Below are 16,477 nucleotides of genomic sequence, written 5' to 3'. Positions count from 1 at the left end.
ATACATTTTACAGTATATTTTTCTGGTAATTGGTAACATTTGGTTAAAGTGCCAATTTTTTTAGTTGGCCCTATATTATTTAGATTATGTTTCTTGGAGTTTGATATTTACAAATGATTTTACAGTTGAAAAGGTCTTGTTTTAAGTGGTTGAGGAGATTATCACTTTCTAAGATGGGAAAGCACTAGGAAGCAGACCTGGTGTTTTGTCACATGCTACATGATGCAGCACAGTTATAATTATCATTTTCTTCCTTTTAGGTATCTCATTTTTCTGTTACATATATTGATTATTTAGATATGTGACAAATACAGAAGGCTCATTTAATAATGTTATGAACAAGTTTTCACTGAAGTTGATAATTTCCTTTCTTGTTTATTATTATTCAAGAAAGGGCACAGTTTCTCAGAATGACAATAAATGAAAAGGCACCAAGCTCTTATTCTTTTGTTTACTCTGAAAGATTCTGCAGTGACCAGATAATGTATTTAAGTTAAGAACAGGGTCTTTGCTAGGGTTAACAGGAGACAAATGTAGCCTTCGCTTTCTGGGCGTATCAGTCTGTCTGCCAATGCAGATGAGAATAGCAGACAGTGCAATTATATTGAACATTAGCATCATAGTTCTCACCAGCATAAGTTTTTTGAACAATCTTTAAAACTCTAATTCGGCTTTTCTTTTGGTGCTGAGTTTAGCTTAGTAATCCAATGATAGGACGGTATGATTTAGATAAAATGGCTTAGCCAATATGCTGCAAACGTTTTTGTTGTTAATACTTGTAAATGTTACAGCTACTATTCTGTTTATTTTTGATCATTGTTACTATTCACATTGTGTGCACTAGGATAGGATTTTGATTTTAAAATACATCACTGGTTACCTTTCTTTTATGAAAGAGAGTTAGGATTCCACTAATCATCGAACGAACAGTCTATGATCTCAGGAGACTGGATCAAAAGCTGGGCATGTGTGAACAGTACATCCAGTCCTTAACTAGTATCATTCAGCTCTTTACTTGGAGCACTGCACTTGTACCTGTTGTTGAAGATGTGAAGATCTTTTAGGCCAGCAAGGTGGCTTTAAGCCTAATGGCTGATCTCCAACCATGCACAGTCCCAAGCTCATTCAGTAGTGTAGTCCTGTGTTATTCACTTGGCCTAAGCCACTTGCTGTCAGGACTTGATATCTATTTAACATATGTTTAGCTTGATACAGTACTTCATTTTAATTATCCATTATGTTTTACTATGGTATTGACTATATGGTGAATATAATTCTTAATCTTTTTATTATGATTTTATTATTTAAGAGTCTTCTTTATTTGTTACTTTTATTTAAGCATCTAAACCTACAGTGCCCTCCAAAATTAATCTTTGACAGTTCTTAACTGCTGCTCTGTGAAACAGTGCTTTTAAGGGGAATTAAGTGGGAAATAGCTAATTCCTAGGGATCCGGGGCAGTAGGCCACCATTGTTAAATGGCTATTTGTTGCAATTTGGTCTCCTTTCTGCTGGGGACAATTGGGATGGCCAGATCATGGGTGGATCTGGAAGTCTCGATTATATGATTACATGTAGAACTACGCATTTAGAGCAGTTCGGAAAACCAGTGCCTGGCTAATCTGGAGGCTCAAACATGTACAAAGGAAGCAGAACTGTTGGGTGTGAGTCTTTGGAGCAGACTCTTGGGGTGCTGTGCTAGGCAACCATCTGGCCTTTCCTCTTTGTAGGGGTTTTCTTTGTCCTGTACTGGGACATACGTACATTATCCTCTTCCCCCCCCCCTACACCCCCTCGCCCCGAAATCATGTGATGCCACCCCTTAACCCTCCAGAAAACACCCTGTTCTCTCTTTGAGGGATTCTTTATCTGATCAGTCTGTACCGCAAACCCTGTCATATTATGTTCCAGTTATATCACAGATTATGCCCCAGGCTTTCCCAGAGGCTGCGAGCCATACTGCCTCTCTTGCGCATTAGATTTCCTTCCCAAAAGTATTTTGATTACTATGCGTTTCACACAAGGCTCCAATTAAGCAGGTGGCCTGCATATTTATAATATTGGTTGTGGCAAATAGAGCTCTGTGCATGTGATTGTCAATTTTTGTCCTCTGTGTCTGGAATGGGCATGTATTAACTACACATTTATTTTCCAGGAAGCTGCGGAGCAAGCCAGGCAACAGGAGCAGGGTTGGACCCCTGACATACAGATATTTTTTGTCAAAAAGAAATCAGGTAAGTGTTCATACTTTAAAAGGCCTTAAAGAAATATTAGTCTCAGGAAGGCATGATAGGCACCAAACAGGCACTGGTGAAAGAGATGCCTTACAATTGCTCCTCTCAGCAGGTAATGGTATAAATGCTGCCTTGTTTGAGACTAATAGTACAAGCCCTATTCAGAGGTCACGGTGCAGTCACATCTCTGAATAAAATGCAGCTACTCTACAAGTGGCAGTAATCAGAGGGCAAGCTTTGCTCTCTCGGGATGCTTCTCGTTTTATAAAATGTCTCATCATTTCTTTTCTGTTCACACTTATGCTTTAAATTCTGTTGGAAATCCGTGTCCTCTATAAAGAGCCAAATTCTCCCTTGCAATATTGTTTGTTAGAAGTACTTCTAACAGTCGGCTGTATTACCTGTTCTTGTGGCTTTTTACTGGTTTCTGTCCTGTAGTGAAAGATAGTAGCTCAATTTAACTCTATCATGTGGACAGATCTGGATCCTGTCCACCATAATGGTGCCATATTTATTTTATTTAACCTATCAAGAAGTATTCTCTATGCAAAACTATTGGCGGCTTTGCTGAAATCCTTGTATTCCCCCATTCTTTTACCTCATTTAATCGAAGTATTAATTCTCCCAGTAAAAAAAACATTATATTTGGTTGGCGTTCTACATGTTGGTTGGTATTCTCCATGTTGTTGTGAAACCCACACATTTTTTTTTCCTTTCATTTTCACGCCTCCAAGGCCTCTGGCTTTTGTTGCCACCTCCTTCCCCTTTGCAGAGCGGGTCAACTTCAATTCTCCACTCATTAAGCACCATATCTCTGTCCTTCCAGCAAATGCACAGGGTTGTTGATTTTGCTGTTGCTTCCTTCTTGCCCTCACTCAGCATTCTAGAGTTTATTTCCTTTGACCCTCTTTCCACCTCTGTCTTTAATGTGCCTGATTTTAAACTGGCTTTCTCTTCCATTAACAGAGCTGTCAATTCTTTAACTAAACTTTGCACATACAACTTTGTTTTATGCAGTGAATAGTAAAAAAAAAAAAAAAAGAAAAAACTTATTTTAGAACAAAGGTCTACTCTTTTGCTTAGTGATGCTGTTCCATGCGTGTTTGTGCTTACCTGATCAGCCATGTATGTTTTTCACCAGTGAACTTGTCAATCATCTAGCCTACTCAATATACAATGAAAGATATCTATGTCGCCATGGCTGAGATCTGGTATTGTTTAGAGGCTGATTGGGGGGCAGCTGCGGGCAGGGGATACCCAAAGTGTAGATGGTGCTTACTCTTAACAACCCAATCTGTGTGGTGACTGACAGCGTGATTACAGTTCGGGGCACAGGTCCTTTGCCCTGTGTGTCTTTGGGGTGATTGTCTATTGTGTCACCACATAAAAAAAAATGTTCTATTACTGGGCTCTTTGGCCTTCATTACATAGAGGACATGTATGAAGTATGTCTGCGGTATACGTGGGTTGTGTGCTTCTTACAAACAGGTATGTGCTGGGGTTAATTGGTTCCCATGTGAGTGCAGCACACAATGGGGCTTCTCTTTTGTGCTGACCTGGTGATCTACATCTTGGACATCCATGGTTAGAGGTAGATGCTATTTTGCCTCCTCCTTGAAATTTGTGCACCTGGTGTCAGTTGCACTGAGATCTGACGCTGAAGTCTGGTGGTGTTCAGAAATGGTGAATGCAGGCAAAATAGTCCCATCTCAAGAACTCTTGTAAAAATGAACAAGGCAGACTTAGGGCAGGCTTCCAAGCAAAGGAATAGATATGATCTTCGTTCATTGTTCAATGTGGTTAGACCAACAGGTTACAGGCAATCCTTATACCTGTTGTGTCCCCCCCCCCCCGCCCTCTACTGACCCCCATTATCTCTGGGCATAGTATGTATCTGAAGAGTAGTTCAGATTACCTTTAATCAAAATAATGGTATGATATGTGATTTATCACTTGTTTTCTTCAGCTATGGTTCTCATTCATCTAGCTGGGCATATTTAAACCTTTGTCCTGTCAGCTCTGCTGAATGCTTCTTTTAGGGATTACTCTAACAGCAGGAGCCACCAGGGCTCTTTGGTAAATGCTTGGTAAGTTAAAGTTTCTTAAATGCAGCAGCCCACCTCAATTTGCCACTTTTTGAAAGTATTCAACTTGCTATTTGGTCAGCTTTGGCCTCCCTTTGTATGAAGGTGACCTGTGTATAGCATCAGTGTTCATAGAGACCCTACATACTATTTCCAAAGAGTGCTCCTGCATGCCGTTTTGTTCGTAGTCTTTACTTTTAGTTTCCTTCATAACACAGAGCTGTTCTGCTGGCATAACACTCCCCTTACCCCTTTTAAATGATATACATCTGAGGTTCAGGATCTTGCTTGCATGCGTGTTGCTGTCCCATCACAGTTCCAATCATGGATGGCACTGAAACGTTTGGGCATATAAGTCTTCAGATTTTATTATTTGCTTTTCTCACATTTCTCAGTATATTGTCATGCTTGCAATTCAAGACTTTCCATATTTTGTCAGTCTTGGGTTGGTATGTGAGTCTTGCATCACACATCTGCTAGGATCTTGGACTCTTGACATCTCTCATGTGAGTGCAATTGCCTTCAGCACAGCAGTGAAATGAAGTGACTGATGGCTGAAATCAGTGTGTCAGCACTATTTAGCCATCACCTACTCCCACCTGTCTCATCCACATCTTTCTTTATAAATATGTTAGTGTTGAAGGTCATCGGGTGCAAGCTACAGTGATAGGGCTCACTTCATCCAAGCCGGCATGCTAATTTTAAGCTTCTAAAAAAGCACTATTGGTGGGGGCGTGGTCAATGAGGCCTTTGTGGCAGATGCATAGCTGTTGGGCTGTCAGCCAAGAACTTTATAATTTGAGGATTTCTTGTTGCATATGCTTAGTCGGTATTGCAACAGTTGCGGAATACCGCAGGGGACTTCTAGTAGGGGTGGTGGGCCTCCGCATGTGTGAAAAGACAATGGGATGAAGACTCCTGCCTGAGTAGAGCTGTGCTGGGAAGGGCCACATGGCTGAGGCCTGTCCATTCCAAACACTGCCTGTGCCTAACATCCTGGCCCTTGTGTAGGCACAGTCTTCCTGGCAGAAAGGATAGACCCCCAGTGGCAGTGAGCTGTGTGCCAACGTTATGAGGCTCCTATAACTGTCTACAGGGTGCCCTCAGTGTCCCAGGGCTCCTTGATGCCCTGACTGCATGCAGGGCAGCATGGTGGTGGTCTGCCAGCACCAGTCTGAGAAGTAAGGACAGTCCCGGTTTTTCACCAGCTATCCCAGCAGATTCCAGCAATTTTGGGTATGATGCAGTTTTCAGTGAGGGATGACTGCAAACAGTGGAGGCACGTTTTGTATGTGTTACAAAGCAGTACTACTTAGCAGCTCTTATTAGAAAGCTATTTAAGTAACATGTCTGATACTGCGTTTAGAAAATTACTTTTTATTTATTCCCTTAGTTTCTCCTCCGTGCTTCTGTACTGATGAGTCCTGTCGTATTGTGCCCTGCGGATGTTAAATTAGTCCTTCTATATTTTGCAAAATGTCCAGATTTTTTGCTTTCAAAATCTGGTCACTCTTCTCAGGGTCTTATCACTGCCCCCTGCTCCCAGAGGAGGAGGAGACGTTCCAGTGCAGTAGGTGACCCTGGGAGCAATGGAAGGGCCTCGGCAGCACCCTGAATATACTTCACAGTGCTGAGGGGGGAAGGGGCTACTAGCGGAGGTGGTTGGACAACCCTTCAGTGCACCCTTGGTTGGCGGCCTTCATCAGTGGCTGAAGGATTACGGGATTTTTCGTTTCTCGCTGTGAAAACTTCAGGGACTGAATTTTTTGATGGGGAGAGCTCTCAGACATTGCACCTCTGGCCGTTAAGGGTTGTATGATGAACAGGGAACACCAACCATGGCAGATAAACTAGCGGCTTCCCATATTGGTCGTGGAGAATGTAAAGTTGGATGGCCCTGATGGCCCTGAGGACCCATGATTTTGCGGATGCTGCGTACTTCCCTGGTGGAGGACTACACGCAGGGCTCTTACTTGTCATGTGTCCTGTGGCTCCTCATGCCCCTGGTGCATGGACTGCGATGAAGTTGCAGAACAGTGGTTTGGCGATACCATAACCTGCCTAAATCGTATGGAAGTATAAACTGGAGGTGTGCTGGGCAGGGCGGACTATCAGGCATAGTCATTGATCTTTGCCCATGAAGGTCTAACTACATAGGCATGTAGAGGAGCAACTCTTCTGCTCTGGAGGGTGGGGGGGTCCCAACTGCTCATGCTGGGTTGCTGCCCGACCTCTGCATGTGCAGAGGGCATCTAAAAGTGGCTCAGACTCCCCTTCACCTCCTGTGCCTCATAGCCCTGACACAATTTGATCACCTTCTAAATGTAGCATGTGAGGCGTCCATCAGTTGTTCAACTTAGTGGAGACACATTATGGTCGCAGAGAAGCTCTGGCAGGTTTGAAAACCAGCAAGATGACATTTTTAAGGATTTCAAATTGACCATCCGACATGCTGGCCACCCTTGGGTTGCCTGGGTGTCAGGGCTGCTTCTGCTGCGACCGCTGTCATGTCGGGACTCTCAGCTGCTGCATGGATTATCGGGAGCACCTTAACAGTGTCTTGGATGTCACATTAGACAGATCTCAACAGCCAGTATCACAATGGCCAACGATCCAAAACTCACAGTCATTTTTGCTTTTGCTCTAACAGTGGTCCTTAAAAGATGTCTGGCACCACCAAAACCGTGACATTAGCCTTGACTCTTTTTATTCTCCTACACATGACTACATGTGCGCTTAGGTAGAATGGTTTGTTCTGCAAAGCTCTGTCCACTGATATTGTCTTCAAATTATTTGGACAGGGAATTGTCCATTCACATTAGCTTGTTGCTGCATCTAGATCAGGGCAGATGGCTCCTCCCATCCCCAATTGGTGTCTCCAGTTGTTTGCATTGGAGGGTCCAGCATTCTGGAACACTCTTCAGAGTCAAATTTAGGAGTGCTTTGAGAGCAATGAAGGGACAGCCTCACACCTAACTATTGAGTGGTAGCCATTAAAAATTGTGTACCCATATAGCAGCGGATGGACAAAGAACCCTAAAAAGAGATCTGGTCAAGGTGGAGAAGTCATACGATAAAGACAAAAAACAGCTGGTGAATAATCCAGTCCTTTGAAGCTCCCTATATACGTTATGAGAAGAGGAAGCAGCACCAGTGGGAAGAATGAGATGTATGGGCTACATAGCCTACACTGCTCGCACTAAGACTGGGATCAGTCTGGTATTCATGGAAAGGGAACAGCACGAATAGGTATCTAACGTTTTAGATCCCTTCTGTGGGAGGGCAGAGTCCTAGTATATTAGCAGCAAGCTATTCATAATGCATTTTATGAATTCTACCATAGACTGTACAATACCAGCCCCAACCGACTTGAGATGTGGAGACTCTCTTGATGATTTGACCCTGCCTGGCGTGCCCCTGGAAATAGAGGATGAACAGTTCAGGATATTAAGACAACTATGTGAGTTAGGGTCTGGTAATACCCCAGGCAGTATTTTCAGAAAGCCTTCATATCTACCCAGGTCCCCAAATTACCACACCTGTGAGAGGCATCCAAAACAGAGGGAAGGTTATCCTTAATCCTCTGAAGTCTTATTAGTTTTGGTACGGAAACCAGGGTGTGTGCTTACAGATAAGGCCCCAAACAGATTGCTATTTTTAATTCTGACTTTGAAATCCTTTGTAAGATACTGAATGGCCCTATACATCTGGTATTCCCACTATTGATCCACACTGACCAAAACTGCATTGGTAGAAATACCTCTCAAAACATAAGGAGATTGTAAAGAATTATGGAGGTCACCTGCTGAGGTGGCCCTGTGATGTCTGTCCAGTCCTTCACTTACAAAAGGTGTATGGCCTATGAAGTTACCCAGAGCAGAAAACAGTCTCACAATGTAATTGCTTCTCAAATAGGGCGTTCAACTAATGAACCGAACCAAAATAGTACATTCTAATAAATGAACAGTTTATTCCACAACAGGCAGCCTGCATGTGTTTCGTCTTTGACGACTTTTAATAGGCTGCAGGAACACATAACAAAGAACAAAATATATGTACATAATTATAATATGGGACAACTGCAAAAATACAGATATATCATGTATAAAGATGGTGTGCATAAATCCTACCAACAAAGGCACCCCATAGTTGAACAGGTGACCTCAAAAGTCAACCGTACAGAATTGAAAAAACGAGAAACCTAGTTTATCCAAACTGTACCATGAATTGTGCACCCTGAGGAAAAAGATTAATAACCAGAAAGAACACATGTGCTACCTCAAGTAGTTGGTATTAGAAACAGGAAAAGGAAAACCAAAGAATATTATTACCTCAAAACGATAATGCTGATGTCAAATGTCACAAGGATTCAGTAGTCAAGAAATGAAGTAACTTGCAAGTGTGCAACAAAAATGGCTGCCTCTTGAAGTCAAGGTAAACCCACAGAAAGTCTAAGGTAAATCAAACCAAAAGACTAATGAACACAGAGGGAGGGGAAAAGAATGTCCAATCGTGAGAAATGAATCAAAGTGTAAATAACGAAATGGCGCATAGCTTAAAAAAGATGGCATACCTGAAACAAGAACCGTATAGGACAGTGCTAGATGACACTGTCCATCACAACCAAGTCATAAGGAGGCATCATTGATGAGAAATTGTCTCATACGCCTACTTCAAAAACAATCATACAATTTTCACATGTCTAGAAAAGAATGGCCGAAAGTCAAATATAGATTATTGAAAGGAAAGAAAGAGGAAGCCAAGTCTACTTAGAAGATATTGTACCATAGTCACTAAGTGATCATAGCAGAACGGAAACCAGAACCCAGCTCAACAAACATATACAGTACCTGAAAACTTATGGCAAAAAGGCTCCAAATTGAGATACGCACAGAAAGTGTCCGGAGGAGCTGTGATAAGTCCCCCATAAATCTGTCAAGACATAAATATTATGTGTCAAGATAATACAATAAGATTACAAAAGCATGCAGCGAATAAAACGCACAGGAGTATTGCCTACCGTCTATTCCAAACTTGGTCTGAAAGGTAAAAGAAACGTCGCCCACGCCCACAAGGACATTTAAATGTAAGTGACATCAACATAGATGACGGTTTCTATTCCTCGGACGTAACCAAGGAAATGAAGAGACAATGCCCTATTGGACCAAAGTTAGCAATAGTTACAAGGCATATGGGGAAATATTGTCCTGGGGCAAAGAAACAGTCACTGGCTATCAAGACATAAATAAAATGAGACAGGATAGTACAATGCGATAACATGTATATAGTATGCAGCAAAGTGCAAAAAAGTATGACCGGTCATTAGTTTCAAAGATCACAAGGTAAACGAAACACCGCCCACGTCCAATAGGACATTTAAATGTGGGTGCCATCAACATAGATAGCAGTTTTTGTTCCTTGGAAAAGATCGAGGAAGCCAAAAAGTAAGCTACATATTGGACCGGAGTTAGTAATAGTAGCAGGGCACAAATTACAATAATGTCCTGGGACAAGGAGGAATAATAAATAACAATGCACAGATACTTTGTCGCTGTTAAATGCAAAAACACATGAACATCAAGGTCTCCATCAAGAAATCGTGTTGAAATTTTGGTTTTGATTTAACCAACATTGTAACCACCAACCAACATGAGGAAATTCTGTGTCTATATTAATCACCTGCAAAAAATGTCCAAGACCAGCATTGTCACTGTCTCCAACCAGAATCAAGAAAGTAAACACGTCGTCAAGCTAGAAAAAAGGAGATATACTAAGGGATGCTAACAAAATAAAAGTTTAAGTGAGTCATAACCCGATGTACACAGATAAATATCACAAATGCATAAGTACTGAAAATCCGTCACTCTAAACAAACCAAATGGAAATAAGTTAAAGCCTCCATCCCATCATGAAGTATAGATGTTGGACGTATTCTAAACATGAGTAGTAGTCAACACTCTAGTTCAGTGGCACCCATGTACCAGTAGTGTGATAGTTGTCAAAAAGGTATGTAACAAGAGAAAACCTGCATGCCTGGATTCAACCAATACTGTGGAAATAGAGAAGAAAATAATGAGTTATTTGGCAAAGGAGTTGAAAAGCAAACAGGAGATACCCGTAAAGAAGACATAATGCACAGCTTAGATGAAGTATAGTGCGAAAGGTAGCCCAAAGAAATAAACCTGTATGAACAATAATATGGAGCAGAGAAAGTAGTCAATAACTCCCAAACAGATACGGTAAGGCACCGAAGCATAGGTATTAGTATGTGCCACTCTGTATCAAAGCACCCCTCCAAGGGTGAGCCTGCAGATGCCAGGAGAAAGAACATTTCATACACATATTGGTTTTAACGTATTGCAAATCTCCCAAAAAAACATGTAGTTCCCAATACACATTAAGACCATAGTCCACTGCTTGAAGTTTAGTGATCCAATTGGTCTCCAATTTCCAAAGTGCCAGACATGCACATATAATACATTATATTGCAAACTTGGTGTTACAATTCATAAACATGCTAATCTTATATTCAATTAAAGTGTTATACTGAAAACATTTGAGTTTATCTAGAGCAAAAGTACACATATTACAATGTCCACATTTACAAAAGCCATAAGGTTGAGACATCAGTCATCCACCCCTGTTATGAGTTGCTCCCTTGGTCAGATGGGTAGGTCACAGGATGTTATGTAAAGGCCTACCCCTGCTGTAGGTATTTCTAGGTTTATCAGAGACAACGTTTTTTTTTTTAGTGATGAATCCAAATTTAAGACATGCCAGTGTCGATGAAGAATCTAGTAAAGTGTATTACTAGAGCTATGATGTGGAGTAATGAGCGCCAGCTTAGGAGTGCATTTGGTGGATATAGTTCTGCTTCGAAGTAGGCTACGGAGATCCACCTTAAGGACCCTGCATCTTGCTCTTTTAATAACCGATATAGGATAACCCTTGGACAGAAACCTGGCATCTAAATGCTCAAGTTCCCTGAGAAAAGTAGTATCCTCACTGCAGATACATCTAAGTTTAATCATTTTGCCCATAGGGGAAATAGTAGACCTGTGTTTGTGGGTGTGCGCACTCAGCATGCAAGATTGAATTACATGCTGTAGGTTTCTTAAACAGTGCTGAAAGAATTCTGGTCTCCTTAGTATAAAGTGTAAGATCCAGGTATGTTATTTGCTTGTAGTGTGCAGGGGTGTGGAATTTAATAGAATATCTACATGTCCATGGGACAGGTTGCTTCATAAATACTTGTCCTGTAAAAAAAAATCTACTTGTCCCTTTGGTGTCATGTAGTGCGGTGACAAAATATGGCACTAATCTCATTGATAATAGGCACTCTGATTTATGTCAGGGCTAACACTATATTAATACTGTACTAGGGCTTGAATACTATCAATTTCCTTATTTACCCACCTTCCTGCAGAGATGCATACTGAAGCTGGAGGAAGCAGTAGGCAATAGTTCCAGGGTTGAAATGCCTTTGAGTCTTTGCAAACCTACTTTTACTTACATGTTTTTAGAATTTTCGCCAGATCTTCTCTAATCTTTTCCCATACTGAGTAAGGTTGGAAATTTACTCCTGACAAGGGCAGAAGTAGAAGTTCTTCCAGGGTTGAGAATAAGTGGTTGGAAGGAAACTGAACTTGTAAACGCTCAATAAATTTTTGTTTGAGCAGTTCACATTCATATTTTCTCGTGCTAAAATAAAGTTAATAAATATTTTCTAGGAGTACGAATTCCTGGTCTACTTCTGTAAATTCTGGGGAATTCATGAAAGATATAATTCTGCATTAATGCAAACACATACCATGGGTGCACTTGTGTGTGACTTTAAGAATTGGGCCCCTAATTAGGTCTAGCTTTAATTAAGATATTTTTGTTTTTATTAAAATTTGATTTCTCGCTCTATCCATCTATCGGCTGGCTTTACTGTGAGTTATAGGATTCTGCACTTTCAAAATGAGCATATTGGCATGCAAAGTAGTTTTGTTCACTACCTGGAACTACTGTGGGAGTGTGTGCTTTTGGAGACCAAAAAATATTTATGCTTTTTGCCAATGTTTGTTAAAATGCTGAAAGCCTGCCAGATCCCACAACAATAAAGTTTTACAAAAGCTATCTCAAAACAAGAACGACATTGACAAAACCAAAAGTCTGACCACCAATTTCCGATCATTTGGCTTTGCCAGTGCTTTTTTATTTTCATGTTTCCCCTAATGTTGTTGAAACTGGTTACACTGTTTTTCTTATATGAATATTTTTTTGCTAATAACATTTTACTAAATGATGCTTCAAAGAAATGGAATCTAAAATTTCACATTTTATTTTGAAAGCAAAGAATCATCAGTTCTGCTTACAAGCTCCTGCAGCTATTTGCATCTAGTCAGAGAGCATTATGGGAGCATTTTCTGCAGCCTCATATTGTTAAACCTTTCAAACGTGTGTACACTTTTTTTTTTTTTTTTTGTACTGGAACCATTGTCAGTAGTGCAGTCCGAGCTTACATTTATTTAAGCACTCACCCTAATAATAAAAGCATTGCATTAATGAACCATGAATACAAGTCTGAACAGCATTAACTTATCAACACAAATATTACCTCAATGGCAGACTGTTCCTCTTCCCTATAAACTTGCAGCCAAAGGGTTTGTGCTGCAGGGGTTTGGGTCTACTTGTCCCAAGGATAAATTAACTATGAAAACGTGTTGTCCTTTACCCCAAACAATATGTTCTGGGCATCGGGCTATACGAATTCCACACCCCTGAGTGTGATTAGTGTATAAAAGAAATATTGTATGAGTTAGCATTAGAAAAAGGACAAAATCAAATAGGTTCACACCCTCTCTGTCCAAATCATGAGTATGTCATCTACGTATCTGCCCCAAAATACCACATGTTCTGTATGTCTAGGTGGGCATTCTGACCAAATGTATGTTTTTTTTCTATCCTCCCCATGTAGAGATTAGCGAGGGAGGGAGAAAATCTAGAGCACATCGCCACGCCTGACATTGCCAAAACCACATACCATTGTGTATGAATACATTGTTCTCCAACACAAGCAAACTCATATCGAATAGCATGTTAGTATTTTCCAATAAGGTGGTGTCCCTAGATGAGAAGAAGTACCGAACAGTTTGTATCCTCAAACTTTATAAAATGGAGGTGTAGAAAGAAACTATGTCCAGTGTAAGAAAGCAACATTCCTCCGTTCAGGTAAAGCCCATTAGTTGGTTCAGAATATCAGTGTTGTCCCGGACAAAGGAAGGAAGATTACATACATAAGGTTGCAAAAAGATATTGATATATTCAGATAGGCATTCAGTGGGTGAATCAATACCCTAAATGATGGGCCTACCTGGGAGGGAAAGATCCTGGTTTGTGGATTTTGGGAATTGCATATATACAAGGAGCCTTTGGGTGTGGATTGAACATGTATGTGAATTTCAAGTCAGAAATGAGGCATAAGTCCCACCATCACTTCGGTTTCATTTCTAGTAAAGAGGTGATCTGTTTAAGGGGGTTGCCTGAAAGTTTAACATAGGCTGCAAGAATGGAAAGTTGTCACGGGACAACCTTTCGTCTCACAGGAGAAAGGCACTCATAGAGCTTTCCACAGCCCCTGACATAGTCATCAAAGAAGCTGACAAGAGGGTAACATTTTAATTATGGAGAAGTCTGATTACATCAGGGAGCTAGATAGACAACTGTTAAGGATCGGATCAGAGTTAAAGTACACATACGTAGTCTTGCACAATGCCAGAATTAAATTAATACAATTTATTATTTTTCACAGTGCAATTTTCACCCTTGCAAAGATCAACAAAATGTCCGCCAGCGCCAACACTTCCTGCACAGTCTGTGGTGTTCTATTGGCGGACCTCTGCCGTATGCTGTAGAGCTGTCTGTCCCGGGGACCATATTGGTCAGAGGTGATGTAGTAGCTAGTTGGCTCCTCAGGATTACCAGCATTAAGTTCTTGAGAGGCCTGTGCCTTGGACATGTACAAGAGGTCTAAGATAATAGAGTAGTGTTCTGTTTTACAGACCTTGCATGATTAATAGATAAATAGGCTAACTACAACCTTTCACAAGCCTGGCAGTAATACTGGATAGCGCTCCTAACTCTGCCACACCATCCCTCGCAAATCACAACTGAAGAATTCACCTACTTCCAGCTCTGTTATTGCTGATTATATGTTATAGTGCCCAAATTTTGTATAATTACCGTGGGGCACGCATAACTAATGCTCTGGCGTTATGTACTTATATTACTCACTTCCCCAGAGACACACGTTCTATAGCCGCACTGAGATGGTGATGAAAATGCTTTAAGTAATTGACTTGTTTTGTATTATTGTATGATGTTAATTGTTCTTGTAAAATGCCAATAAAGATGGTTAAACAAGCGCAGTGGTGGCGCAGCTCAATGTAAGCTATGGTAAACTGTTTTTCTTGACTTGTGAGGGCAGTCCGAGGTTACTGGCAGTAACTACCAGGGTTGCATTAGTTCCCCATTAGTGTGCTGAATCCACTATTCTCTTGCCCATAAACCAAATGACCTAGCACCTCCTTTTAGTGCTTGGCTCTCTTAAAGTTGGCGGTGTTCGAGAAGTAAAGGCTTACTACAGGGTGAACAGAAACTCTGCAATAGTAGAATCCATTAGACAACAGCTAATAACTTGAATGTCCGCGTGGTTCTTTACTTGAAAGAAGAAATAACTTAGGTATAGTAAGGACACGAGTTATTGCAGGCATGTTTCAAAGCCTTAATGTCTCCTGCAATATGTGACTGTCCAACTAAATTTAGTACATCACACAATGTACTTCGTTCTCATATCTCTAGTATAGGTCATTTTTAGATCTGCATAATATTCACCACAGAACATATCAGTAAATTGATAAGGCATTTTACAAACCCACACAAGGGCCTGGGAACCATAAATCATGGTCAGTCCTTGCTAATTGACATTTATAGTGTCTTTTATGATGCAACGTTGTTCCAACCAGCAAAAATAATCGCGCAAATGAAACACAGCCCTGCAGATTTCTTCTCAGTCCATGTGCCAAGATGTAAAGCACACTGATTGTGATGCATTATACAATGGCCCTTGAGAAATATTGGTACTCTGCACAAACCTTTTAAGTCATTTTTTGTCGTATTGTATTTTTTAAAGAGCCATAAGTATCGGTCCTAAACAACAGAAACCTCAGAACCATTCCCCAGCACCTACTTCATCAATATAAGTCAGGACGTTGGCAACATAAGAATTATGATTTCCATAAAGGTGCATTTGTTGTAATTAAAACCTTTTAAGTTGTCATGTGGTTCAGGCAACTCAAGGAGCTTAAACCCAAATTCTAATGAGTTATACATTTATGCCATTATCCTTTGTGTCTAGAACTGTCTAACCATTAGGTAGGTGGAGCAGTTCTCAGGTAGGGTGTCACATTCTGGGCTGTGTCCAGTACATTTTCTGGAAAATACTTTTTTTTAAATGTGATTCTTTCTTTCCAGAATGCATATTTCAATGCAACATCAGATGCATGGCATTCTGGTCCTTTGCTGCATATACTTGTCTGTTTTATACCCTTTCCTTCCAGGCTAGGCTATTCAGAGCCTTATGTGGTGGCAACAGATATTATGGTCAAGGGTACATGTCTTTTTACTTATACTCTTTTGGAGGGACTTTGTACCTCAGAGGGGTGTGCTTGTGTGTGTAATGTTTATTGCTTTGCTCCATGGTGAAAGGATTGAGTGCTGAAGTCTACTGACTCTATTAAGGGTGCTGCACAAGATGGTGTTCTCCATTGTGCATGACAGGTCTTGTTCCTTTGGACATGCTGGCCCGTAGATGGACATCTCCTGCCCCCCCACCCCCCTTCCTGAAACTAGAAGTGTCTGAGGGACAGAAGAGTTTGCTACCCCATTTCGCTGTGAAGTGGCTGGGTTTCTCCTGCCAGATTGAAGCTCACCATCCATCCACATTCCACCTGTGACCAGCACCCACCTGTGAAGTGGTTATTAATACAGCACTAATATACACACTCCTGCCCCAGCCTAAACCAGTCTTAGAAGATCAGCAGAGCTGGAAACCCACAATTATATTTAAATAGTGCTAAGAATTTCCCTATTGTATTGAAGGAGCATTCAGAGAGTG

At 41.0% G+C, this 16,477-nt stretch overlaps 1 protein-coding gene across 1 annotated transcript in view; it reads left to right on the top strand.

Moving 5' to 3' along the window:
- Positions 1-16,477, top strand: part of MCM3AP (minichromosome maintenance complex component 3 associated protein) — a 619,735-nt gene that overhangs the window by 92,889 nt on the left and 510,369 nt on the right. Inside the window, exon 4 of the mRNA XM_069225490.1 lies at positions 2,155-2,233. Coding sequence (XP_069081591.1) covers positions 2,155-2,233 — 79 coding nt within the window. The remainder of the gene's footprint in view (positions 1-2,154; positions 2,234-16,477) is intronic.

Source organism: Pleurodeles waltl, chromosome 3_1, assembly GCF_031143425.1.
Source record: "Pleurodeles waltl isolate 20211129_DDA chromosome 3_1, aPleWal1.hap1.20221129, whole genome shotgun sequence".
Classification (NCBI taxonomy): domain Eukaryota; kingdom Metazoa; phylum Chordata; class Amphibia; order Caudata; family Salamandridae; genus Pleurodeles; species Pleurodeles waltl.
Note: the sequence above shows the minus strand (reverse complement) of the source record. Positions and strands in the feature narration are given on the sequence as shown.